The sequence below is a fragment of the Acipenser ruthenus genome, chromosome 3, assembly GCF_902713425.1.
Source record: "Acipenser ruthenus chromosome 3, fAciRut3.2 maternal haplotype, whole genome shotgun sequence".
In the NCBI taxonomy this organism is placed as follows: domain Eukaryota; kingdom Metazoa; phylum Chordata; class Actinopteri; order Acipenseriformes; family Acipenseridae; genus Acipenser; species Acipenser ruthenus.
In genome coordinates this window covers 31,971,789-31,999,350 of record NC_081191.1, presented here as the reverse complement: position 1 = coordinate 31,999,350, position 27,562 = coordinate 31,971,789, and the positions used below count along the sequence as shown (strand labels likewise).

Below are 27,562 nucleotides of genomic sequence, written 5' to 3'. Positions count from 1 at the left end.
AAAACAATCTCCCTGTTGGAAACTCCAGTTTAACTAAGTAGAAGGGGTACATACTGTATTCCAAAACACAATTGGTATTTGAATTGTACTGAACCTATTTAAAAATAAATTCAATACAGGTCCCTGCAGGAAGAGTGATAATGGTCGCTTAGTCAGTTAGTGGCTTTTTTATTACTGGAAGAAAAAAAATCGATACATACCTAAAATATCGATTTTCTGTATAAACCTACAGGGTGAGGAACAGAGTTAAAGGTTATGTACCACAGATGTTATTTAACAAAAACTGGAAGGCTGCTACAGTTTTTGAAAATATCATAATTATATGTGTTGTCAGTACATTGCTCTTAAGATTTTCAGATATTCTCAAATGGGACATTTACTGTAAATTGTCATCACTGTGTAGGACCCTTTGACTGATTGACTACCCTCTTATACACAGTGTTGAAGTTAAAAAAAACTAAATAAGGAGGGTACACTGTATAACAAAACTTGCTGTTGATATTATGAATGAATTACTTGCCCAAGAAGCTACCATCTATTACAATGATGGAAGAATCAGATCACAAACCATTTTAGATGTTTCTGTCTTATTTAATGTCTTCCTGGTTTGATGAAAACAAGTGTGTCTATTGAAATCATGTATAATTAAAAAATCTGGATCACTGCTTCTTAATTTCCATTTCTGTCTGTCTCTCTCTTTTTAGACAAGCATGGTGTCAATAGAAGGCCTTACCAAAGTTGTCGACCCTTCCCAGCTGACCCCGGATTTCGAAGGCAGCTTGGATTACAACCACGAGGAGTGGATCGAGATCCGGGTGGCGTTTGAGGACTTTATAAGCAACGCCACGCACATGCTGTCTCGACTGGAGGAGCTGCAGGAGATGCTCGTGAAAAAAGACTTCCCTCAGGACCTGGACGGGGCGCGCCGCATGATCGAGGAGCACTCGCAGCTCAAGAAGAAGGTGATGAAAGCTCCCATCGAGGAGCTGGACACAGAGGGGCAGAAGCTGCTGCGCAGGATTCAGAGCAGCGACGGCTTCCCCAACAAGAACACGGTGACGAGCAACGCTGACCTGCAGAGCCTCGTCCCCAAGGTCTCCTCCATGCTGGACAAGCTGCACTCCACCAGGCAACATCTGCACCAGATGTGGCACGTCAGGAAGCTGAAGCTCGACCAGTGTTTCCAGCTCAGGCTTTTTGAGCAAGACGCAGAGAAGGTAATGGTCATGTGCTTTCTGTGTAACTGATCTTAGAACTGATGGATCTTATATCTTGGACCAGTATCCTACTCTGTTCTGTATCTGTGGCTAAGCTCTAATTGTCGACCTAAGGTTATCCCCTGTAAACAAAAGCAGCTTGGCTCTAAATGGAGAGCAGTGTTAAACATCAATTTGGGTCTTAAAAAATTGCAGATTTTGATGGTAAAGTTTGACTCCTATTTTGTGCCCTAATGGCTGTTATTATAAAATGAAAACTTGGCATGTTGCCTCCATTGGCATCTATCCTTTTTAATCTGTTTATTTGGACTGAGAAAAACTGGGGATGAGGCATGCAAAACTGCTTGTTCACCAATAGCCTTGGCATCTCAGTAGTCTGTGTGTATAGTGAGCTGTTCCTCCATTATCGGAACGTATTCTGCATATAAATCTCTGCAGAGCGGCTTGCCGTGTCAAGTCAATATTTCAAAGCCTTGTTGCTTTAGTTGCACACTCCGCAGGAGGTGCACAGGACATGCTTTTGGTCGTGCAGTCGGAGGCTTCCCTGCAAAATACAGTTTTGTTTTTAATTCCTTCCATCTGTAGATGTTTGACTGGATCATGCACAACAAGGGCCTGTTTCTGACGAGTTACACTGAGATTGGAACCAGTCATCCACACGCAATGGAACTTCAGACACAGCACGATCACTTTGCCATGAACTGTATGGTAAGAGATTAGAAACATGAATAGAAAGTGGGTTTTATTTATTTATTTATTTATTTATTTATTTATTTATTTAAGCTACTTTTTACTGTCCTATAGGTCAAAAACGATTAAACTTCAGATAAGGTCTAGGACCTACACTGAGATCCATAATCATTGCACACACACACATAGAAGAAAGACTCCCAATACTTGCCTTTTGGGTATTCTGTCGTTTGTAGTTTGCTTTAGCTGTACCTTTGGCATCATGTTAGCATTACTGCCTGTGACTTTTTATTGTTTTAATATCATCTTCCAGCAGTACGAAAGGATAGAAATGTTTAAACTGCTAATTTGTACAACACTTTGAGATGCTGGTGGTGGGAGGGGTTACTGAAATAATTCTTAGGATGAGAGCAAGCCACTGACTCACTCACTCCCATACACAGATATTGAGAAGTGTATTCTTCTAGATACTCTGTATGCTGTGGGAAGCGAGAGGATGCTGCTGACTGTCTTCTAATTATGTTTGCTCAAGACAGATGTGCACACAGATTTCTGTTGTCTCTTTGTCATTGTTTGTGGCAGCAGTATAGAAACCACAAAAGATGATCACTGGAGAAATTTGGGAGATGATTTATAGCTTGCTATGATTTGATACGACTAATGTCATAAGGAACAGGTATTGATTTATGCCTTTTTTCCCTTGAGAGAAGATTGTTTGTCGCCTGGTATTTTTAGTTATTATTATTTAGTTACTGCCACTTGCATTCGAGAGATTAAGTGTCGGTGCACACAATAACATATCATAATAAACGTCTGTTCTAGTTTAATTGATTTTTATTGTTCTGTTAAAAAAATGTAGGCTATACTGCAGTGTTACTGCTGGTGTTATAACAGATGTCTAGAAAACTTTATTTTTTGTCTTTGTTAGGTGAGTTTACCGGTATGTCATATTTCATTTTGATAATTGCATTTATGGGTGTATAATGGTATTGGTAAATTTGGATTGTTAATATAATTAAGACCAGATTATTATGATCTTTTCTTAAGGTTTCCATCTCTTTTTAGTTATTTTAAGCACTGATTGATTGTGAGAATGTCTACTTCCCCTTTATTGAACACAAACCAGGCAAAGATTTTTCATCCACGACTGCTTTACACAACTAGGTCATTCTAGCTGAAGAAACTTGCAGGCAGAAGAAGAAAGACGGTGGCAAAACTGCCATTTTATTCATTTTATAAAGTGATGCAGTAGTACTACATTAAAATGGGTTCTTCACAGTGAAATTACCATTGGTCCTTCCTGCAGAAATGCACTAACTGTGCAGTAAACAGTAACACTATGTAGTGTGCTGTGTGAAACGTTCATTTAAATGCAATAATGTTATTTTTATTAAATGAAGCTCTTCAAATGAGTAAGAATGGGCTGAGGTGAAAGGTACCATAAACAGGGGGTTCCCAAATTAGGGGCTGCAAGGTGGTTTCATGAGGACCGTAGCACATACAAAAACGTGGTCTCCGAAATGACCCCAGACTGAGGCAGAGTTCCCCAGACTGAGGCAATGTTCCCCAGAGGGATCCATTAATTTGCACAAATGCTGCTGTTAGGTGCTTGGAGTTTATTTAGCATGCAATTGACATAATGCACTATGCACCATTGTATACCAAAATGGGGTGATTGCAAGGAGAATGAAACGGGCAATTATATTAATGCACTTCATACACACACACACACATATATATATATATACAATATATATATATATATATATATATATATATATATATATATATATATATATATATATATATATATATATATATATATATATATAGACACACACACACACACACAGTCTAACTTCATTATAACAAACCCCCCTAGGACCTGGAGAAATGTTTGTTTTTATCAGGTTGTTCACTATAATAGGGTTTGGCAATTTGCTGTATCAGAATAATGAAGGAACGCCCAAATTGAATTGAACATCTTTATACAGTAGTTCTTTCAAGACAACTTCATGTTGATCAACATTTAAACTGTATATTTAAAAGAAAACAGTAAAGAAATGAAAAAATACTTGCATGCTGAATAGAGTAATTACATGCCTTTTCTCTTGAAAAGCATATCCAGCATAGATTGCTTCATATTTTTCATGCTTTTCTCAATGCACGTTGTTTCAATCTTGTTACCTCCTCATGTCTGTTGCCATGGTTGCAGTTTGTGTGAAGATGGCAACAGTTGCATAAGTCACACATGATTCACACTACAATAGGTTATCTATGAATCAGCCTTATCTTCGAATTAGCCTACCAAGGTCTTTGTTTGCACTGAGAGAATAACACATTCACACTGGAGAAAGTTCAGTGTCGGTCACTACCGGGATCGTTTTATCTGGGTAGATTTTGTAAAAGCGATCGTTCTAATAGGGCTAATTTCCATTGAAAAAAACGGTTCTTGCTGCTGACATTCTTTGTTCAATATAGAATATATTTTTCAGGATTTCTGCCAATGTATAGTTTCAGTAGCTCTTGATATATTTTTCCTCCCCCTACATACATAAAATAAACCATGCTGCTCCCAGACAGGTTTATGTTGCATTTGCATTCATCATATATATATATATATATATATATATATATATATATATATATATATATATATTTTTTTTTTGTATGTGTGTGATTTATATATATGATTTAAAAAAAAAAAAAAAAAGGCTGGGTTTTGACGGCAGTCGCAGAAGACTTAGTGGGACATGTGCCTCTGTTTGGTTGTAACAATAAAGTGCCGTTCCTGATCACTAAATTCTGTCTTGTGAATACATAGCAATGGCATCCAAGCAAAGCATTGTGTGGAATTTCTTTACCAAGCAGGAGAAAATGGAATTAGCACTCAGCCAAGGAAATATTTCATTCAAAGGAGGAAGCACACTTACTTAATGTGCTCCACATTTATTTTATTTATTTGCTTATTTATTATTAAATAAAGGCTACTTACTTATTTGAACTTTTTGGTCGTACCACAAAAACATGTTCAATGCTTGTCCATTTAAAATGAAAATTCAATTACTGTACTGTGGATGGAGTTACTGATGGCAGTAAAAAGCAAAGATGATATTATTATTATTATTATTTTTTTTTTAACAGTAGTGTTAATATAACAATGTATTGGAGTCTGTGCATTTGATAGTTTCTTTTGTTTTTTTATTATTGTTTTTTTTTTGTTCTTTGAATAATATTATAATGTAAATTAAAAAAAAAAAAAAAAAAAAAGTTTAGTTTATTCAGTTTGTGCCCACGGGGCCAGCACAGGTACATCTCAATAATACAAATACAAATAAACATTTACTAAGATAAAAATAATAATAAAAATGCTTTCAAAAAGACCAAATTCTCATTGCGCTTATTATACAGCCTTATTATACGCTTATTATACGCTTATTATACAGCCACTATAAGATCGTTACCTTTATTAAAAATGTGCATGGATTACCGATTTTAAACTACCGGTTAATCAACTGATGCCTATAAATTAACCAATCAAAAATTTGAATCGAGTGACAGCCCTAATTTTTCAGTATATACTTTGGTGTGTATGTGTGCTTTTGTTTTTTTTTTTGTTTGTTTTCTTAACTTTGTAGTTAAGTACACGTGATGTTGAAACGTTATTTGCTTATTTAGGGTTTCTTTGCTTAGAAAATACTAACCAGGTCTGTCAGTATACATCATAATGTAATATATAGAATGTGTGTGTATGTAGATATGGTTACGCTGACACCTGCATATTATTTAAACATTCATAAAAATGTACCAGAAGCATATCCCTAGTAGGAATGTGCAATGGAAAGCACAGTGTGGTCTGTTAATCTGTACAAAAGAAGGTTCTTCAGTGTCTGAAAGCAGTGTGATGCATGCCGAAGTTCAAGGGATAAGTAGCATTAAAAAGTGAAAACAAAGGCATCATTGTCTAAATTATGCAGTTAAGTACTGGTATGTGACCATTATGAGTGCTTTGTTAAAATCTGTTTTAATCACGACTATAGAAAATGTGTATTTTTATTTGAGAGAACCCCAGGTGCATGATGTTGTTATGAAAACATTGAATACAAAAAGGTTGGCTGCCCTTGTTTACCATGTCTGTATTTGGTTTCAGCATGTTTATGCATACATACTTTATGTAGTCTACATTTGAGATGTATGTTCTTTGAAAAGCTGATAATGTGTTTTAATATATATTTAATAAGCTAAGTATGCGAATATATTTAAATTTTGTTTAACACCCTTTTAAATTAGCAAATAGCCTACATAATAGGCTAGTCAGTTTAATTGAGTCCTATGTGGCTTTACTAGATATATCATTTGAATTCATATCTTCAAATACCCAGTATACTGTAGCTACTGTAGGTGAACATGCACAGTGTTTGGCTGTTTATCCTACTTGACATACTTGTCTGTTTTGACCTTGATTAACCCAATATATTGTTAAAAGCTTATACTGTGGTCCTCTAAGGGGTCAAGAATTGCCCTATGAATGTAATTAAATTACCTGTATATCAGTATATCTAGCAATTGCATTGGAAAGCAATGTATTCACCCAGATGTACAGATCAAACATGCTGTAGCTGCCTTGGGATTAACATGTAGGTAAACCGTTACTGTCTCTAACCCCTGGTCCTTCGCTGCTAATGTAGTTCAAGTCTCAATAGAACTATTACGATTTTTTTTTTTCTTTAATCTTTTGGGAAATTAGTGAAGAAGCTGCCCTAACCCTTCTTTTTTCATATTTACAGCTATTTTTGCACACTGTATTCAAAATAGACTCTGCTAAGGATATCATTATACAAATATTTTCTCTCTCCTGACGGGTCAAGGTTACATTTGATAGGCATTGTGCCTCAGTGGGATTAATTGTCATACATTTGCTATGGAGTCAACAATTTGCCTGCAGTTTGCCCACAGTGGAAGATACAGACATTTTATGACTGCATTTATGTTTAACTTTTGGTTACAATTTAAAGCCTTGAAGCAGCTGGCAGTGTATGTTCACATAACAAGCATCTGAAGATTCTACAGTATATGGGAACTAATGTCATCATTAATGGTGTACAAACTGGCATACAACTCAGTCACACACACACATCTATAGGCAGGGAGTCCTGCAATTAATTGAATGCGTGCTGTAGACACTGACAATAGAGTGTTGCACCCACTTAAATGCTAAAAAAACTAAGAGTGTCTGCCGTCACAAGAGTAAACACAAAGCCTTGTGGTTTTACCTTACATAAATTATATATATAATATAAAATATAAAAATCTTGGAGGCCTATACTGTAATTCGATGAAGCTGTGTACGTTTGGGCCTAGTATAAATTTCTTTACACTGCCTGGCGAGGGTTGGATTCACTTATTTTGTTTTTATAGGAAAGTTAATTGGTGGTCTTGTTTGTTCTAAGTAGCACCACTTCTTATACAAACATCCATTTGGTTTCACAGTAGCCTGCAGAATAAAGTTTATTTGTCATGTGTTTGACCAAGCCTCACTTTGTGTGTTTCTTTTCCCCTCCCGCAGAATGTCTATGTAAATATTAACCGCATCATGTCAGTGGGCAATCGCTTGCTTGAATCAGGTCACTACGCATCACAGCAGATCAAGCAGATCTCCAGCCAGCTAGAGCAGGAGTGGAAGGCGTTTGCTGCAGCGCTTGATGAACGCAGCACTTTACTGGACATGTCCGCTGTCTTTCACCAGAAGGCTGAGCAGGTGAGGCAACACGTAAGCCCAGTCTTCTTTTATAGTTGCATCCTTTTGAAATGTTAAAAAAAAAACTTTGCCAGCAGGAAATGTTCTAAATTTAGAAAATGTTCCTTTAAAATTAACTTTTTTTTGTTAATGCCTTTAATAGGGATCAGTTAATTGTCAGCAATGGTGAGGCATTTATTTATATATAGGCTTGCTACTTTTCAATTTGTAATCGGTAAAGCTAGTTAAAGTCGAATTCCCCAAAAATATGATTCCGACTGAAATAAATTTTATATACGATAAACATCGGTAAAACCACTCGCTATTTTTTTATTTTCTTACCAAAAATAATAATTTAAGAAATCATCTCGTCTGTGTAGTTTTTATTCTTGCTGTCTGTCCTGTCTCAGTTCTGCTCTAAATGGCCAGTCAAATCAGTGGTTTCTTAATAGGCTAGTGTAGTTTCACCGTCAGTCATTTCATCCTGTCCTTACAGATCTCATTGGCTGAAGCAGCGCTAGAATGCTCTCATTCTTTTAAATGACTGTCAATCATCAGACCGACCTGTGCACTTCCATTTGCCAGCTACAGCGCCTGTCATTAAAATCGCCTACTTTGAAATTAGCGGGTTAAGGTGTAGGTAAGCGTTTGCTATTGTAGGTATATACGGTGACAGTTAATAGTTTGATTTGAAAATGGGACGCAAGAGGAAAACACTCTGAGTATTGTGCACAATACCCTGACCGACGGCTGAAGTCTCCGCGGCAGGACAAAGCGGGCCAGTCTGCCTTGCCTCCAGTGAGTCCAGCTGTGCTTAAGGAGAGGGGCGGAGCTCGGAATAAGTGCAAGTTACTTCTGTTCAACTATCTAATGTTTTGTTCTGTGCTTATTGTTTATACTTGTATGTATACTATAAAAGCCTGTGTAATAGACTTTATATGCTGCGTTTTCTACGGTTTATTTGAGACATTTTTTAAATTTGTGTAGGCTCTATATCTATACAAGGTATAGCTTCGCTGTGACCAAACGTTATTTCAGTTAGAATGTTGGTAACCATGGTTTTGTTGCATGTCGAATATGATAAAGGCGTTTCTCTAAATGAGACGTTTCTCAATGGCATAAAAAGTCAGGTTTTTTTTTTAAGCATAAAGGTTGATTTCACCCATGCTCTGCTTGAATTGAAAAATAAAAAGGTAAATTCTTTCAAAAATAAACGTCGATATTAATCGTCGATTTGGCAAAAAAATTAAACTCGAGTAGTAGCAAGCTTATTTATATAATACTGTGTTGGAAATTATTGTTTACCAACAACATACGTTTAATTTTCAGCACAAAGGCAAAAAACAACTCTGCACATCTAGAAACGCTAGTTTCAAATTTGCAAGATTTTGTGGCTGCAGATATTTCTTGTTTTACAGTCATTGTGCTTGCATGTACTTTTTCATCGCCAGAAGGGTTAGTCCTGCTATAAAAATGAATATTAATACATTCCAGTCTGATGTGGGTGCCAAAGGCTGACCCCCTTGAACGAGACAGATAAGTGACAGTATTCCAAGTAAAATCCTTTTCAGTTTGATAGTTTCATTATGCCTGAACTAGCAGTGTTTCTCTTTGATTTTTGGGTTTGTGGACCAAAGTGTCACAAACTTCAGTCCCTGTTTGCTCGGTATTGATATTTCTGTAGTTCTTAAGTCGTCGTGGTGATAGTTGGGCATTGGGAGGTGGGCATACTTCTTAATACTGAAGTGGTTTCTGTCTGGGAATGATACTTGAATAGTCATTCACAGAGTTGTCATCAATTAGCATTGTGTTTTTTTAAGAGATGGGTTCTAATTTGTAACTTATTTACTCCACACTAATAAAACCCTTCTGGCTGCCATACGGTTCCGTCCCTTCATGGCTGCTGTTGCATTAGAATGAGTGTCCTTGAAATATGTGTTGCCATTTGTGATGACGTTTAAAAAATATATTGCTTTATAATAAACGGTGATATAGCCATCATTTTTATTGTGCGTCACAGAAGACGAGTGCATCACTCTTCAGTTAAGAACACCAGTTTTAGTATGTATTTTTTCTCTTCTGTTAGGCAGCATGAATAACATGACTCCTAATGAGGTCAAGTTAAGGTTTTACATTTACATTTTTCCGTTGCATCTTTTTTAAAAACTTTTTATATTTGGTAAGAATAGATTTAACTGTTTTGTTTATTTGTTAATTTATTTATTTTAAATTGCAGTAAAAGGATAATGGTTTTCAGCTTTGGCGTGTGAAGCCTGGTTGGTTTCACATTTTGGGGGGGAGGTTGCAGGGCTTTTTGCTTTAGATAGTCCAGACGACAGTAACAAGTAAATGTAAATAATGAAGGAGTCCAAGGATTTTAACAGTCTCCCCTATTGACAATTGGGCTAGATATTTAGCAGTGCTGTGAACAGTAAACTGACTTTGACCAGTTGTTTCAGACACATATACAGAATAGGTCTTGGATTGTACACCTTTGTTTCCAAATATAGTTATGTATGACTTTGAGATTTGCAATAGAATTATAATTTTTTTTTTGCACTTCTATTTGCACAGAGACGTCTGTCTGCTAAGCATTCAGGACCTTTGGTTGCTGTGACATAAACTAAACCCTTCCATCTCTACCTGCACCCTCTGTGCTGGAATGGTCCCATAATGGAGCAGACCTCTCAGACCCTGTAATGAGTGTGTTACTTGTTGAGCATTCACCACTCTTTGGAGTGGCTGCATTTCAGTCTGGTCTGAATGATACTGATCATGATCCTTTTCTTTTTGTATTCCTTCAGTACATGAACAATGTGGATTCGTGGTGCAAAGCCTGTGGGGAAGTAGATCTTCCCTCTGAACTCCAGGATCTGGAAGACGCCATTCACCACCACCAGGGTCTATATGAACATATCACGGTGGCTTACTCTGAGGTACACTATGTGGTGTGTTTTCTATTTTGACTATACTATTCACAGATGCATAAAATAAGGCTGAAAGTACGTGTAATAGAGTAAACGTTTAAAGACTTTGTGTAAAGCTGGGAGGGATAATGTAAAAACAAAAAAAAATAAAAAAAGTCAATGCTGTCTTCCTAAGAAGTTCACACTGCAAACTTTGATGTTTTATTTGTTTGCTATTTACACGTTTAAACTTCCACAGCCTTAGTGTTAGGGTTGCATTGATACAAGGTTTTTCTCATCACGATAAAAGCTGAACAGAAAATGATGATATTGCGATCAATAATCATCTGGATATAGAACTGATATTTTTATTTTAGATAATTTTAAAGAAAGGAACAGTTGTATTAATGTCAACAATAACAGTATAGAATATAATTTCAAAGAAAACCATATAATATATATATATTACTGAATTTTATTCTTGAAAAAGTAGCACAATAGTACAGACAGTAAAATAACTGTATCACTAAATGCACTTTACTTTCAGTGTATGATGTTTAATAAGAAAGAAAAAGAAGAGAACATTGCCTGCAATCAGGAGTCCAACTCGGTTATACTGATAGCAGAAATACAGATAGTGAATGCTTTACTGGAAAGAAATACCTCTAGTCTCAGTATTATATTGAATTAAACCGTCACCATTTGGATATTTATAAAGCAAAAAACATTTGTACTAATGTTCATGACATATAAACCATATAAGATTAGTTTTCATATTTGATATGTTTAGTTTTTTTACAAGAAATGCAGCTTCATATGCACTTGATTTTTTTTTAGTCACTCCCCTGGGGTGTGTCCTTCATGTCACATGACACACCATGGTCCTTTCCTCTAATGGGAACTAGACTAGACTCAACCATAAGCCTTTCACATTGTTTAACTGACAAGTAAGGAAGGTTTTCAAGTGTGGATTGCTATATGATGCTTCATATCTCTCACTTACTAACATCAATTATTAGTTATTAACATTTATTATTAACATTGGTAATTGATTTGATAAATGATACAAACAATTTTATTATTATTATTATTATTATTATTATTATTATTATTATTATTATTATTATTATTATTTTATTTAGCAGACGCCCAAGGCGACTTACAGACACTAGGCTGTGTGAACTATGCATCAGCTGCACATTCACTTACAACAACGTCTCAGCCGAAAGACGGAGCACAAGGAGGTTAACTGACACGCTCAGGGTCACACAATGAGTCAGTGAGTGAGCCGGCATTTGAACCGGGGACCTCCTGGTTACAAGCCCTTTTCTTTAACCACTGGACCACACAGCCTCCTATTATCAAGATATAATGGTATAACTGGTGTATCCATGCAACCCTACATAGTATAAACAGTAGTAAGGCAACTTTATTCTCTATTCATTTAAATTAATGTTTGGATTTTCATTAAAAAAAATATTGTAATTGTTGTATCAATATCAAACATTGCACTACTGGATTTTGGACTACTGATTTAGTGTTTGATAGTGCTGCTTAAAAATTTGATTGAAACCTGTTTGTTTTGGCTGGAGCCATTCAATGCTGTTACTTAAAAACCTACTACTATTGACATTACTTTGTTAGTCATATATATTGAAATATCTACTTTAGATAAATGAAAATATTTTTACAGTGATCTTCAATGCCTTGGCCATAGCTTTACATTTTACATTATTTACATATTGCTACACAGCACATAGTTGTGCAATTTTAAAAATGGTACTGGCCAGTACTTATACAGTATGAGAGTGGTGTATTATAGGAATGCTAGCCAGTGCTGTGGAATACATTGTATTATCTCTTATGAACAGTATTCTGATGACAATCTTTAAGTCATCATTTATTATTATATTTCGGGGGAAGAAAACACAGTCTGATTGTAGCGAGGGCATTGGAGTGAGTTTGAACGATAGCACAGGGAGTGACCAGGAATCGGCATCAACATCTGTAACATTTTCTCTGAAACACCTGGGTTTGCCAAATTATAAAAAAACAAAAAAGCAGAGAACCAAAATATTTTCAAAACAATCAGTGGTGGGAAGTTATTATGGTGATGGTGCTAATAAGATAGACAAAAATGTATTTTAAAACCTTGGTTAATAATCCTTTACTTGCTTAGCTTGCGTAGTCATAGTGTATACACCTGAACCTGCATCACGGCTGAACTGATCTGTTTGTGTTCCACATTCACCTAATCTATAGGTAAGTCAGGACGGGAAAGCACTGCTAGACAAACTGCAGCGACCTCTGACCCCTGGCAGCTCGGACTCGTTGACAGCCTCTGCCAATTACTCCAAGGCGGTGCACCACGTGCTGGACATCATCCACGAGGTGCTGCACCACCAGCGGCAGCTGGAGAACATCTGGCAGCACCGCAAGGTCCGGCTGCACCAGCGTCTGCAGCTCTGTGTCTTCCAACAGGATGTCCAGCAGGTCAGTCAAACAGGACAGCACTGCTGAGCTCAGGAGTTCTTTCTTGCTGTTCTAGGAAAGCAACAACTCATTTTACAGCCCCACACTTCAGCACTGTGATAACCCTTCTTCTTCTCAGTTTGTCTATAATCCAGTTTATGGTACCTGAGAGAGATTTAACATTTAATATGGAAGGCCAGTAACTATTTAAGTTAGCAACAGGTTTAATACAATTGTGGCCAAGGTCATATATGGGCTGCTTACTGTAATTGCTTAACTAGGTCACTTGCTTTAATTAGCAGCATGGCACTGTAGGAATTTTTTTGAAAGATTTAGACCTCCCAGTGGTAAAAGATGTATGACTGTAACCTAGAAGCTGAAGGTGGATCAAGAATCTGGGTCAAAACATTCTGAAAGCTATTGCTACGCACTACAAAATACAAGAAGACATCTCAAACTCTATCAGGCATTAGTAACCCCTGATGGGATGACGATAGGACCTGATGCAGCAGGGTAACTTGGGTGTGTGTGTGTCTAAATGATAATCTAATACATTTTAAAATAGCGCAGACATACAAACAATCCTGTACAATCAATTGCAGTATATTTTTGTAGGATTCACATGTAGATCATGCCACCATTTATCTCTATATTAGTCCTGATTGGAAATCCCCCAACCCCTCCCTCCCCCAAAATATATAGCCTCTTCCCACCTGAACACCTGAACTAACCACCTTTAGGCAATCTTAATAAATAATGAAGGATAACTTTGTTTCCCATACCGGTTGTCACAGCACTGGATTGATTACTTGCTGCTAACTAGCCAGGTGACAGATACACACAATTCCCTCGCATTCCAATCTTATTTTAATTATTTGTGTTTTGGCATGATGGAATGGTAGTTTCTAAGGTTCAAATAAAGGCAACCACATAATGTCCGAATTGCTTTTTTAATCACATTTTTCTGATCCACAAAAATGAAAGTATCCTATTTAGGCCTTGCCGTGATGTTTTTTTTCGTTTTTTGTATGTTTTCTTTAATGTTTTAAACAAAGTTGGTAGGATCACACAAGCCAGCTGGTAAACCACGAGAATGTAATCGAGGAAATAGCTACCTTCAGCTAGATATTTTAATTTACTAAGCAATTTCCTCAGAGTGGACAGAAAATCACACATGTGCTAATTCTACCAGTTTATTAGATGGATCAGATTACTAAAAAGCAATGAACTAATTCTGACTGTTGGATCTGTTAATCAGATTCAGTTTTTTTATTTAGGCTGAAATGAAAATCTATTGAAATGTCGAGTGGAATCGGAAGGGAGTTTTGTTGTTGGGTGACACTATCAATATACTTGACTGTTTTACAAACACTGTGAAAAACATTTTCAAATTCTTTGCTACAGTACCTATTTTGAGAGCCAGTATTATGATAGTTGCTACTTGTGCCACAGACAAAAAGCCTAAGCCACAGGGTATTGATTGTGTTATGGCAGGCACCCCTGGCTCACCATTTTTGCCAAGAAGGATGTAAGGATGTTGCTATATGTATCTGTATATAACAAAAACAGTATATTTGTACCAAAGGAGTGAGCAAATGTCTGTCCAAAGCAACAGACAAACAGATGTTTAACAAACAAAAAAATAAAACTGTAATAAAACAAATGCATAGGTTGTAGACCCTGAATAAATGTTCAGAATTGTTTCATTTAATATTCCTTCTGGTTATGATGTGTCGCACCATAAAACAGATTTGACGAAAGATACACTTTCACAATTTAAAAATATACCACTTTTTTCTAGATATTTATTGTAATTAATCTGACTTCCTAAAGGTTGGTATTAAAGATAATTCCATTTGCCATAGAATTTGTTACATTGGACAGAGTTTTTTGGTACCCCCATAGCAGAGAGCAAGTGCAGAAACATATGCCATTCTGTTTGCATGTAATGCATTGTATACTTAGTAAATCAAAATGGCTCTGTGTGGTCCCTTGATAGATCTCACATGCTACACAAGCGTAATGATAAACAAAACTGTAAACTTCAATTTTAAATTAGAATGACCTGCTAGGTGAACTTGTGCCAGTGTTTATTTCCTCTCACAGCCCTTGGATGTTTAACTTAGATCTTCATTGCCTTGAATCAGAGCTGCCATAGAACATATTGTAATGTAGGTGACCCAAGGTGCATGATCTTAAGATGATTTAGAGCGAACAGCTACATATTAACTCTTATTAGGAAGGCATCAGGGTTACATTTATATCTGCTTAAAAATGGTAATATAGTTGTATTAATAACAGTTGCACCATCTATAAAAGGCTTTCACTTTACTATGGTTCTTCTAGTATATGGCCATGGCTGTTAGAAGATTTATTGTAACATAATGTATGTAACATGGTTTATCTGTTGATTCTACTTGGCTCTATGTGAAGCACAAAACACCACCTGGTGGTCTAATAATGTCAGAACCATTATTATGTCAAAAACACTTAGTTCCTGGCGTGGCCGCACTTACTGATCAGGGATACCTAACAGGCAGTTAATCTTCTAAGTGCTGCAGAACATTTGTTACCAAGCAGTTTAGGCCACATTGTTAGCCACTTGTTTAAAATGATCAAGCTCAGGTGCGTGGAATAAGTAAACAGTAAATCTGGTAGCGAGTCAAACTACTATGTATTAGGAGTCTTACTATATATCCATCCCTGAAACTTGGGGGGGGGGGGGGGGGGTGGGGAGCAGGGGGTGGTGGACAGGAAGCACATATGAGAAGTCAAAGTTCTGAACATTCTCATTGTATAAATAAGATACATTTAGACAACACTCCAGCCCTTTGGATTATGAAAAGCCAGTATCGTCTTTCTGGCAGTACAAAGATCAGAACTGGGCCACTTGGCTTTGCGAGTTCACCCAGCAAAATATGCAGTTGCTCTGTCAAAACTATCAAAGATACGTAGTGTTTGACTTTTTCTGTATTTAATCCTTAAGGTTTTGGACTGGATTGAGAATCATGGAGAGGCTTTCTTAAGCAAACACACAGGAGTGGGGAAGTCGCTGCACAGGGCAAGAGCTTTGCAGAAGCGTCACGAGGACTTCGAGGAAGTGGCACAGGTAAAAGCATTCTCCTCTTCTCCCGTTACGAGAAAATGCTTTTGTCAGCTCTTTGAATCAGATTTATTGTTTACTATTCAGAATATTTTTCCATCTTAGTTACCACAACAGTTTATAGATTGTGCTATACAAATAAAAGTAAATGTGAAATTGTAAGTTTAAAGCTGAAACAGCACATGATTACATATGATACAAATCAGTTACTACTTGGAGCTGTGTTATGTTTTATGCTTATTACAGTATATGGTTTACCACCCCCTTGTGGTGCCTGATATGTGTGCACTTTTGTTGAATTTTCTACTGGTTGAGGTGATTCCTTTGGCTTCAAGTTCTACAAAAGTAGTCTTACCAAAATATGCTTTAACAGTAGGCTAGGGTATGTTTAATAGTAAAATTACTTGTTTTTTGTCTTGAACTGTAAGTGTATGGGTTGTACTAAAGCCATCTCAACTAATAAAGTCCCATTTACAGGAATTGTATTGTAGTAGTGTCTTGGATGAAAGGACATTTCTGCAGAAAATATAAGGTTTCTCATTTTTTAAAAAAAAGAAAAAAAGAATAATGCCTGTATTTTAATAATTCAATGTACTGCAGAGTCCACACAGGCCATAGTGTAAATTAGCCATATATTCTGGTACTGGTTTGGATTATCTTGTTTTTTAATGAATATGTTAGAAATAAAGAAATTACTTAGTGCCAGGTTAATAAGCCAGTATAATTGGTGTTGCTAGGGATGTGAGGGATGCGTGACTCAGTGCTGAGTTCAGCTGTCTACAGTGATGTCATTTTGAACATTTTACATGAAACGCAGGAAATCATATTAGCAGTTACTGGGGAAGCAACCGGATGACTAATCATATATCCCACATAACAATATCCACCTTTCCAAATTGAACGAGTCCTTATTGCTGGACCATTGGCAAAGCTGCCCTTGGTCGGCTTGGATTTACTGTACCAAGTCATTCATGAAAATGTGCAAAAAACATCAATACCGTTGGAAATCACATTGGAAATATGATAGTATGTGTGTTAGAAAGAAGAATTTATATATTAATTGTATAATAATGTATGTACATTAGAATACAATTCATTTTCACAAAATGTTCCTTATTTGGAGAAAATAACCACTCTGGCTTTCATACGTAATAAACAACGCAGTAAGAGATTATTGATTTAAATGCATAGGGGTCTTGCTGACAGTTCACTCTTTTAGAATGACTTTTTATGCAATATCTATAAAAATCAGTCTTCCGAGATGAGTTTCTAAGCACATACAAATCAAGGATTGTGTTACATGGGGTGTGTTGGATAAAACACTGAAATTGTGGTAACTGGAGTTACTGTGTTACTTATATTTCAGCTGCTGTTTGAGTACAGACATATTGCTCTACCATACCAAATTACTTGTTTTCCGTGCATAGAAACCTTTCATTATAATTATATCATAAATCCATACTGCAGTACATTCTATAGTATTTTATTTAGTAAAAAATGTGTATTGAAAACTTAATTTGGATTTAAGAATGAAATTCCCTTGTATTACTAAAAGCACAAGAAATGCCATTCAATTTTCACCACCAAATTTTGTATTTATGTTCTCATCTGCTCCTTTTTATGAATGGCATTTCATGCTACGCATCCCCCTCTGATTCGTATTATATCTAATAAATCCACCCCCTATTTCTTACGCATATGCCTAAATGTGTTTGAAACCTTGTGTCCACACACAGAACACATACACCAATGCAGACAAGCTGCTGGAAGCGGCAGAGCAGCTTGCTCAAACAGGAGAGTGTGATCCAGAAGAGATTTATCAGGCTGCTCACCAGCTGGAGGACCGTATCCAGGACTTTGTGAGGAGGGTAGAGCAGCGCAAGGTCTTACTGGACATGTCTGTGTCCTTTCACACTCACGTCAAGGAGGTAAGACACCAGTGAAAAGTCTCGAGTCCGGTTTTAAATGAGATCGCATCAGGTAGTGTGGTTTATCAGAAGTGTGGACGCTGTAATACCAAACTACATTTTTGTGAATCCTCCAATATCCCAAAATGCTTTCTGATATGTTTTGACGCATGGACATTACAAATACAGTACTCAGATCAGACGCCGAAATCAAGGCACATTGAAGCGAAGTGAAGAAGTCGGTCAAGGAGAACTTCAGAGTTCAAAATTAAACGTACACGTGATGATACAATGTACCTTGTGTTTTTAAGAAACAAAGCCATAACATTCATTCTAAAGCGCTATGTCTTCTGCTGGCATGGGCTCCATATTTGCCTGGTTGTAAACATAAAATATATGGTTGGGTATTGTCATATTAAGTTCCAGTCCATTGCGCTGCTAGGAACTGTAACCGGACTATTTTAATAGTGTTTGTACGCATTAAGCCTGACTAAACATGAAACAGTACTTTAGTGTGGACACGTTGAGCTGGATTAATTTAAACGTTTTTTGAGTGTGGTTCTCGTAATCAGTTATATAGTGTGAACAGGGCCTAAATGCCTTTAGGTGAAGTTGCATGCAGAAGCGCTTGTTAGTGTCCAGTTTTCACGATGGTCCTTTTAGGACCCTTGTCTCATGGTTCCTGTGCCCTATAGCAACCCTATGCCTGTTTCAACTTTTTATTTGGCAAAATGTCTTGGTTCTTGCTGCAACATGCTATGATTAGTCTGGGATTACATATTTAACTTTCTTTTAAAAGAGATTAGTCCAAGAAATTATGTTAATGTTCTCAGGGTTAGTATATCTCCCTTTTGAAAATGAAATGACTCAATTTATCAGCATGGGTATTTCTTGCTACTTGAATAGGGCATGGTATTGTATTATAGCCATAGAGTCAAAAAGTAAAAATGTATATCTTTAAACACTTCAATTATAAAAAAGCACTTTGCCTACTAGTCTAATTTGAAGTATGAACGATATTAGACTTAATGCACCATAGTGTCCTGTATATTTTCTCATATTACAGTGAGAAAGGAGACATTTTATGACTTTTGGCAGCCTTGCATATAGCACCTTCCTGTGTCTGCCCTGTGTGATTGGGAGCTGACTCTGGGTTTGGTGCAGAAAGATTGATAGGATAGGAGGTAATTTCCTAAACAATACACACCTTACCTCGGAGGAGAGGAGAGTCTTCCTGCTTAGTCAGGATTTGTGTGTAAAGCCACAGCGGCAGCAATACACTTTTTCCTAATGAAGTTTCATGAGAACAGTAAGTTTAAATTCTTTCAATCTTTTAGAAGCATATGCACAGCATGGGGAACTATAAAGGTTTTGTTAGTTTTTAAAGTTTGCTTTTTACATTTTCTTGGTAGTGTATGTGAACATTTCCCTGTGGATATATATATATATATATATATATATATATATATATATATATATATATATATATATATATATATATATATATATCTCTTGCTTACTTTGTTATACACAGTATGTGATTTCCTCTTCAAAACAATCGGCAATCTTGTCAATTCAACACTAATAAAAAAAACATGTTGGTTTTAAAGAATTTCAACATGGATAAAAGATATTAATACACAATCTGGTAAAAAAAAATTGGACCAGACACATTAAGTGAGTGGTACAAAATGGTATAATTGAGTTTTTGCTGGAATTTGTGATTAGTAAGTATTGCATCTTGGTAACTACAAATAGCAGACTTCTTATTTCAGGCAATTGAAATCAGTACCCTGCTGGGAGTTATATAAGGGAGAATTGAATGCTAGGCTAATTGCTTGTATTGAGAGTTAATTTTTTTTGTTTGTTTTGTTTAGTTTTTTTTATGAAGTACATCAGTCATTCACAATATTGCGACTTCCAGTTGTGTAAAACACTACAAACAGAGTTTTTGCATTATTTTGTTAAATAATATTAGAAAAAACACCATAGGTTGCTGTTGCTGAAATATTTGTTCATAGAAAATACTGAAATACATCAAATTAATTAGCCTTGCACCATACACTTACTGTATAAATACTACAAAATAAAAGGCTAACATCTGTATTTGACATGTATGTTTTTGAAACGGTTAAAGTGTTACTGAACAGGATGTAGGGTTTAAAACACAATGCATTACATTGTAGTATGTATTCTTGCAATATCCTTTTCATCATAATTGCAATTGTTTCAGTATTTTTATGAACATATCTCTGATCATAACCCAGTTTTGACTAGTTATTTTCATTTCACATTGATTATGCATTTGATTTTTCAGTCAAAATGTCTTCTGAATTCACAAAATGGGCTGCTAGAATCCAGCCTGTTCACAAACATTTCATTGGCTCCCAATTCCTCTCGTAGAGAAGCATTTTGATTGGTTCAGCTGTCCAATCAAAACTTCCTCTGCCACAGGTTCTGAAGGGAAGGAACAGGTTTATGAATATGCATGACCCGTATAATCACAGCATCTGCTTCACAGACCCCCGCCTGGTTAAAGCGAAGACGCATGATGTTGAAACAAAACAAATTGTTTAAACACACTTACTATGCATTTTTCTAGTGACTCGAATGCAATGCAAGATTACCAGGGCAAAAGACAACAGAAGTGATCATATCGGTGCATTTAATTTGAATGCACATTGCTAATATGGGGCACTTAGAGTCTCAGTGTAATTTCCTGCTTGCCTGCCAGGTATCTTGCACACTGCTGCACACCAGTGATTGGAAATTAGGCCACTAATAATCCTTAGCAGTGGTCTGGTTTGCAGCAGTGCCTGTCACAGGAAATGGAATTTGGGTGCTGTTGTCTCTGAGAACAGCGGGAGGGGAAAATGGGTCAGGGTACATTAGTGTTATACCCAGCACTCCAGATAAGCTGGGTACTTGGTGTTTTATGCATTGAAAAAAAAGGAATTATGCATGATATTTAAGTTTTCTGGATTTCTCTGTGCTCTCTTAGTCCCCCTCCACCTAACTTACCAATTTACCTGTCTGTCAACCGAATTGTTGGAAGGTAAATCTATATAATAAATACAATATTCCAGTTTGGAGAGAGTCGGTATGCTCTATATTGCTATAGCAAGGCAATCAATAAGGAATACAATAGTATTGTTTCTTTAGAAATATATAGTATGTGCATGGAGGCCTTTTTATTATGTATATTCCAACTGTTTCTGTGTTTTATTTGCTTCACAGCCATATTGTTTGTGGTCAATAAAGCAAATAATAATAATTGTTGTTTTTATTGTAAGACCAATATTGTTTACAGTAATTCAAAGTAACATTACAATTAAAATGTAAGGTTATAGTTAATGCATACCCTATAAGTTGGCATTAAAGTATGTGCAGTATTTATTGAAATGACTTAAAGGTAATGTTGCATTTTACTCACGTGTCTAAATTGGAGAGTAAATTATTCAATGACCTAAAACCTTATCTGGAGCACTGGCTATACCTATTACTGCTAACTGCTATATATATATATTAATTTATTAGCCACTTATTCTTTTTTTTTAAATAAACTTTTACATTTAAAAAAAAAAAACATGGTATCAGTAATTGCTGTTATTTAAAAAATATGCTCCAGAACATTCAAATATTTGCAATCGTTACAAAATAAAACTACATAACCTTGACCAGGGGTCGGCACCATATAGAGTGGTGATGGGCATTTAAAAAAAAAAAAAACATATTTTCCACGGACAAACAAAACGGGAGTTATATACAATTATATGCGTGTGTGTGTCTTAAACGTATTCACTGCCGCGGACATGCGTGTACGTATATGGACAAGTTGCCGACCCCTGACCTTGACCAAGTACTGGCCCTTGATTTGTACCATGCCCTCTTTTCTTTCTGGAGGTCCCAGGTACGGCAATTCTACAGATCACTGAATACTGCATTGAGCAGAGTTACAGATAACCACATTTTAATTACTGAGAGGTCATTTTAAACACACATAGAGTTGTCCTTTAGCTGCATCTCTGCATCAAACAAACATATACCAGCTTTTATTTGCAGATTGAATTAAGGGGGAGCTGTTTTTGCCAGTGTGCAGCAGTGTGGCACTATGTAAATATTTGCTCAAGTATTTGGCGTGGCGTGCAATGTAACCTTGCATTGTAAGACATTAATGTCCCTGCAGTTATTGCTGCACGGTAGTATTGAATCATTTAAATTGGCCTCTTTCTATTGCTTCTCTTGAAAGACCACCTGTTGTGCAGTTTGAGGAGATGCAAAAAGAATGCATTAAGGGTTTATGTATTGGGTCTTTTTAACATCAGGAGGCACAATCCATTTTTAAGATAACTTTGTGTTGGGCGTCTTTTGGAAGGACAAGATGCCTCCATAAATTCAACAACCTCAAGTAGACAGTGGTTTCAGCGAATGCCTTCTTTAGACTATGATAACTTTTTTCTTCTTTTTTTTGTAAATCTAGTGTTTAATTCTAGCGAAAGGATACGTTTTAACTAAAAAAAAGTTGGATCTATTTTTGTTGTTGTGCTTTGCTGATTTACTTGTGATACATTCCCTGGTTACTTTCTAGTCATTGCTAATAACACCAAGGGGGAGAGCAGCAAGTGTGAGAGAATGGTTAATTTGTTTTGAATCAGGTCTGATGATGTCACCCCGACAAATCCAAATAACTCATAGCATTAGAAATATTGAGTCCCTTGCTAGATCTGCTGCCCAGTTTTGTTCTTAAGATAGCAAAATTAAAGAACACATACTGGGGTTTAGTTGTATTAATAGAACAATCTTGTACAACAGTTGCTGCCTACCAATGCACAAGGCAATCATGATCTCATTATGTTTTTTAAAAAAAAATCAGTGCATCACTGTTTTCTTTCTATTCTTTTTTTTTTCTATTCCTAATTTTGTCTGTAGCTGTGGACATGGCTGGAAGAGCTGCAGAAGGAGCTGCTGGATGATGTGTATGCAGAGTCTGTGGAGGCTGTGCAGGACCTGATCAAGCGCTTCGGACAGCAGCAGCAGACAACCCTGCAAGTCACTGTCAATGTCATCAAGGAGGGAGAGGACCTCATTCAGCAGCTGAGGTAAGAGCATGACCCTTTATCACACTTGGCTGCCAGGCAACTGCAGAATGAGAGAGGCAGCAGTCAGTCTGATTTTAATAAGATATCGTAGAGGATTTTCTTAATGTTGGCTTGAAGCTGATGGCCACTGAGAAGAAGAGTTTGAGGGTATAATAAATACAAATTCATACCAGACAAATTTCAAGGCTATGTACTGTAGTTTTATAGATATCTGTCGTGTTAATGTATTGCATTTTATATAATGGTTTTTTTTTAATTTACTACTTGTTCTACTACTAAAAATTGTAATTATAATTGTACTAATCATAATAATAATCATCTTTTATAGGAAACACAAAAATAATCGGTTTGTTTGAGATGCAGTAAAAAGTCTCTTCAGATGCTGTCCCATAAGGCTGCTGTGAATAGCGCTCTCTCATTAGTCACACAGTGTTTGTGGGATGATTTAGTTGTTTTTCTACTACTACTTAATATGGCCTGCTTCCTTTGGGAGACCAGTTATCGTAGTAAACAAATATGCAAAGGGTATATGTAGATTTTATTTGAATGAAGGATTTTGATCTTGATCCGAGATGAAAATTGTATGTTTTTAAAACCTGGATAAACAAATTCAGATGTGTGAGTAATGCATCCAACCTTTTAGTTTAAGCCTACAGTAATTAATAAGCCGCTCTAAAAATGTTTAGTGTTGATGGTTGTCAACAAGAGATCATTTTATTATAATTTGTACTTCAGTTGAATGATTTCCTTCTGTGTTGAGACTCATTTACTCAAACAGAAATTAAACTATTTACATTTGGTCACAATAAATAGATGTGTGTTTTCTGTAGGTGGCCAATGTTTATTTTAGTGTTAATGGCAAAAGTTACACAGGTGTAAGTACAAAAACAACAGACATAACCATCGTCCTAAATGTGGACCTATGTCTCTGTATGTCTACATCTACATCTGAAGGCCATAATAGTATCTATTTGTTAAAGTAGTTAAAAGGTCAAGATATACAGAATTATTTTTCCAAGCTATTGAAGGTAAAGTAGTATACCTTGCAGTGACATCAATATTAGTTTGGAATTCTGCGTCATTTGTCAAAGAAGTTAGACTGGATGAGCATTAAGAGTCTGTCTTGCATGTACATAACAGTGATATATTTTCTTTATCTAATGGCATGCTACTGGTATATTTTACAAGTTGTGAAATTGCATAAATTGATGAACCATGCACTAGTTATGTGGGTGTGTTTTTTCTAAGATGAACCAACTTTAATGCAGGAGACTGGCTATTTTGTTTTTACTGTAAAATGTAGTCTTAACATATGGCTAAAAAAAAAATACTGCTGTAATAACTCAATGTGTGATAAGGATCTCGTCTTGTTTCCTGAGGTGAGCTGTCTCCATGTCACTTCTGAATGGATGTTTGTATACAGTTTGTCTTGTGTTGAGACTGATTCACTTACATAAGAGGGAAGAACATTTATGTCTTGGCAACTTTCAGATTAGTTTGTTAAAACAACACAAGGTCATTTAAACTCTAACAAAGGAAGTTGTTTGTTTTGTACTCTTTATTTGTCATTACTTGATATTATTTAATATATTGTTAATAATTATACTTAACACATTCTTATTATAGTGATCAACATTTAGTGTGCCATGTTTAGGGTTCAACATTTTAGTGGAAGCATCAGAGATGGATGAAGTCGTTTTGTAATTGTAATATGTTTATTGTAGGGATTCTGCCATTTCCAGCAACAAGACTCCCCACAACAGCTCCATCAACCACATCGAGAGCGTACTGCAGCAGCTGGATGAGGCTCAGGCCCAGATGGAAGAGCTCTTTCAGGAGCGCAAGATCAAGCTAGAACTCTTCCTCCAGCTCCGGATATTCGAGAGGGATGCCATTGATGTGAGTCTTTATCTCTGTGTAAATATTTATAAGATGCTGAAGGAACAACCCTTGAAAAGGACGCTTTTTTGTTTAACAGAGCAGATTCATCTAGCGGTGAACAAACAAAGCAGACGCATATCTAGATGGTGTCACTGTTTTCAGTATTATGGTGTTTTCAATTTTCAGTAATTATCTTGCTTTCTAAAGCTCATGTACTGGAGATACCCAAGTACCCATTAGTTGCTTCCAGCGAGATGGTCATATGAAACACATGAGTATGAAAAATCCTAAACATCAAACAGTTTCTCATTGTGTTGGTTTCAACTGCTCTGTACCCTAGTACAATAGGCAAGATAGGCATAACAAACTTCATAACACCATTTATTTAATAAACTTTTGATACCGGTTGGAATTAAAGTGAACATCACAGTGGTCACCCCCACCCCCAGCATCACCACCATGTGTAACTGCAACTTGCATCAGAATTTGCTTGAATGCAGTGGTGAAAGGGGAATTTTTTATTATATAAAGATTTGATGTGTCTCATGAAAGGGTTCTTAAAGAATTCCTGGTCTGTCATTAAGCACACACCTGGTAGCTTCCTCACCTCTTGGCCGAACATGACTGCTTCCTATTATCAAACAAGAAGCTTCTTTAGGGTTATGTCTCGGGAGAAACCACCGCATGATGTGCTGTATTGTTAGAAGTGCTGGCCTTTTAGAAGAATTGTAATGTGTGGCTCCTTGCCCTGTTGTTAAAGGTCACATATCATGCTGCCCTCTAGAATGAGGAGGAGTATTTATCCAGTTCCATGGGTATATTCACTGGAAGGACAAAAATACTCTCTATCAGAGTCTTAACCTGCCCTCTTAAAAAGTTAGGTATGAAGTTTTCAGCAGGGGATAATCTATAATTTAGCAGCCTGCAGTGCAATCTATGTAGAATGTAAAAGAAGTTCAAGGCAGTGCTATAAATATATTATTTTTTTTAAAAAGGAGGGGAAGTAACATACAGGGGTGCCTTTGGATACAGTTGCCTTTTGCACAGTTTTGAAAAACGGAATTCAAGGTGCAGTTATTTATGCTTATGTGCTTTGTAACAATTCTAGCACTTTACCTTTTAAAGTATTTTCACAAACACACACAAATAATATTCCTAGGAAGTAGGGCCAAGGAAGTTCGGAATGAACATCAACGGGATATTTTGAACGGGCTACGTTTGCATTCTCAATTATTTTTTTTTAATTTGTAGGAACCTGTTTTATAATCATTAAAGCAAAACTATTGATCTTATCTTTTAAAATTTAATTAAATCCTTTTGAGTTTTATTCCTGCATTGGCGGGCACAGATGGAAATCTTTTACAAGTACCACTCTGCAGCGAGTACAAACAGGTTTCAGATACCAGGCTTCCATTATAATGATGAGAGAGAATGGGAAGAGAGGAAAAAAAAAAACATTACATCTTATCTGTAAAGGAGAGAATGCAAACACAACAGACTGACCAATTCCTATCTTAAATACAGTATGCTAGCTCATACTGTAATTAAATAAAACTCTAGTGCAATAGGTTCTCATAAGAATGTTGTTCTAAGAGTCTGTGTACATGTGTCCTTTGTGATTTTATATGATTCTCCATACCATATTGGTAGATTCCACCTTTTATTTTCAGAAGTGGGCAAATGCTTGTTATCTGTTACTTGTGTGTGTTGTGTCTCTTGTTTGTTCATATGACGCGTCACCCTTTGGCAGAATGTATTGGAGAATGGAATGTAGCATACTGGTGCACATACACTGTATACAGCTTCCATTTATCTGGTGTTGCTTCTACAATGAATAATGTACTAAACTACTGTTACATTTTACAAGTCCTTAGTTAAGGGCTTGTAAACCCTAAATCACAACATATTCAGTAATACTAAAAAATAGACATTTCTGATTCCTCTATCCCCTCCTAATACATACTGGGAAAAATTACATTCTCTAATAAAAAAATAAAAATTATTTGGAAAGGGAGGCAATCCAGAATACAATTTGCTACGCTTCAGCGTGCCAGATCAGCAGGTGGGTTAGCGGTACCGAATTTTAAATTGTACCATTTTGTTTTCCAGCTACGTCCTCTTAGATCCTGGTTTGCTACCATCTCTTCTACCCCCTGGCACTCAATTGAAAAAGTGTTAGTCCTTCCACATCGTTTAGAAGATGTTTTATTTAATAGTTTTTCTATGAAGAAATGTATTACACAGTTTGGCCCTATCATAGCTAACTCATTTGCAATCCTGCGGGCTGTTGAGCGATATATGGATATTAAAGAGAAATGGCATTACCATACTCCTATTTGGCATAATTGTTCCTTTCTTACTGGTAATCAACCCTTTATATGTCCAGCTTGGTCAGGCAAAGGGATTCATTTATTTGGGGACTTATTTGGGGTCAATGGCCTTCTCTTTTTTTCTGTATCTTGGACTAAGATCGGCTCTAAGTGCATATGGAGTGCCCTGGGACACAATCCCCACTATTCATTCTATAAGGAACTGGCTCACTAATAGCAC

General features: G+C 36.3%; 1 protein-coding gene across 7 annotated transcripts in view; it reads left to right on the top strand.

Moving 5' to 3' along the window:
* Positions 1-27,562, top strand: part of LOC117394896 (triple functional domain protein-like) — a 189,950-nt gene that overhangs the window by 93,535 nt on the left and 68,853 nt on the right. For 2 of the 7 annotated variants that reach the window (XM_059012805.1, XM_059012807.1), the window contains exons 6-14: positions 705-1,217; positions 1,803-1,925; positions 7,474-7,665; positions 10,449-10,580; positions 12,813-13,043; positions 16,009-16,131; positions 17,862-18,053; positions 22,962-23,131; positions 24,856-25,030. In XM_059012805.1, the coding sequence (XP_058868788.1) occupies positions 705-1,217; positions 1,803-1,925; positions 7,474-7,665; positions 10,449-10,580; positions 12,813-13,043; positions 16,009-16,131; positions 17,862-18,053; positions 22,962-23,131; positions 24,856-25,030 (1,851 nt within the window). Of the gene's footprint in view, positions 1-704; positions 1,218-1,802; positions 1,926-7,473; positions 7,678-10,448; positions 10,593-12,812; positions 13,044-16,008; positions 16,132-17,861; positions 18,054-22,961; positions 23,132-24,855; positions 25,031-27,562 lie in introns of all 7 variants that reach the window. The other 5 variants (XM_059012806.1, XM_059012801.1, XM_059012802.1 and 2 more) reach the window with 4 other exon arrangements.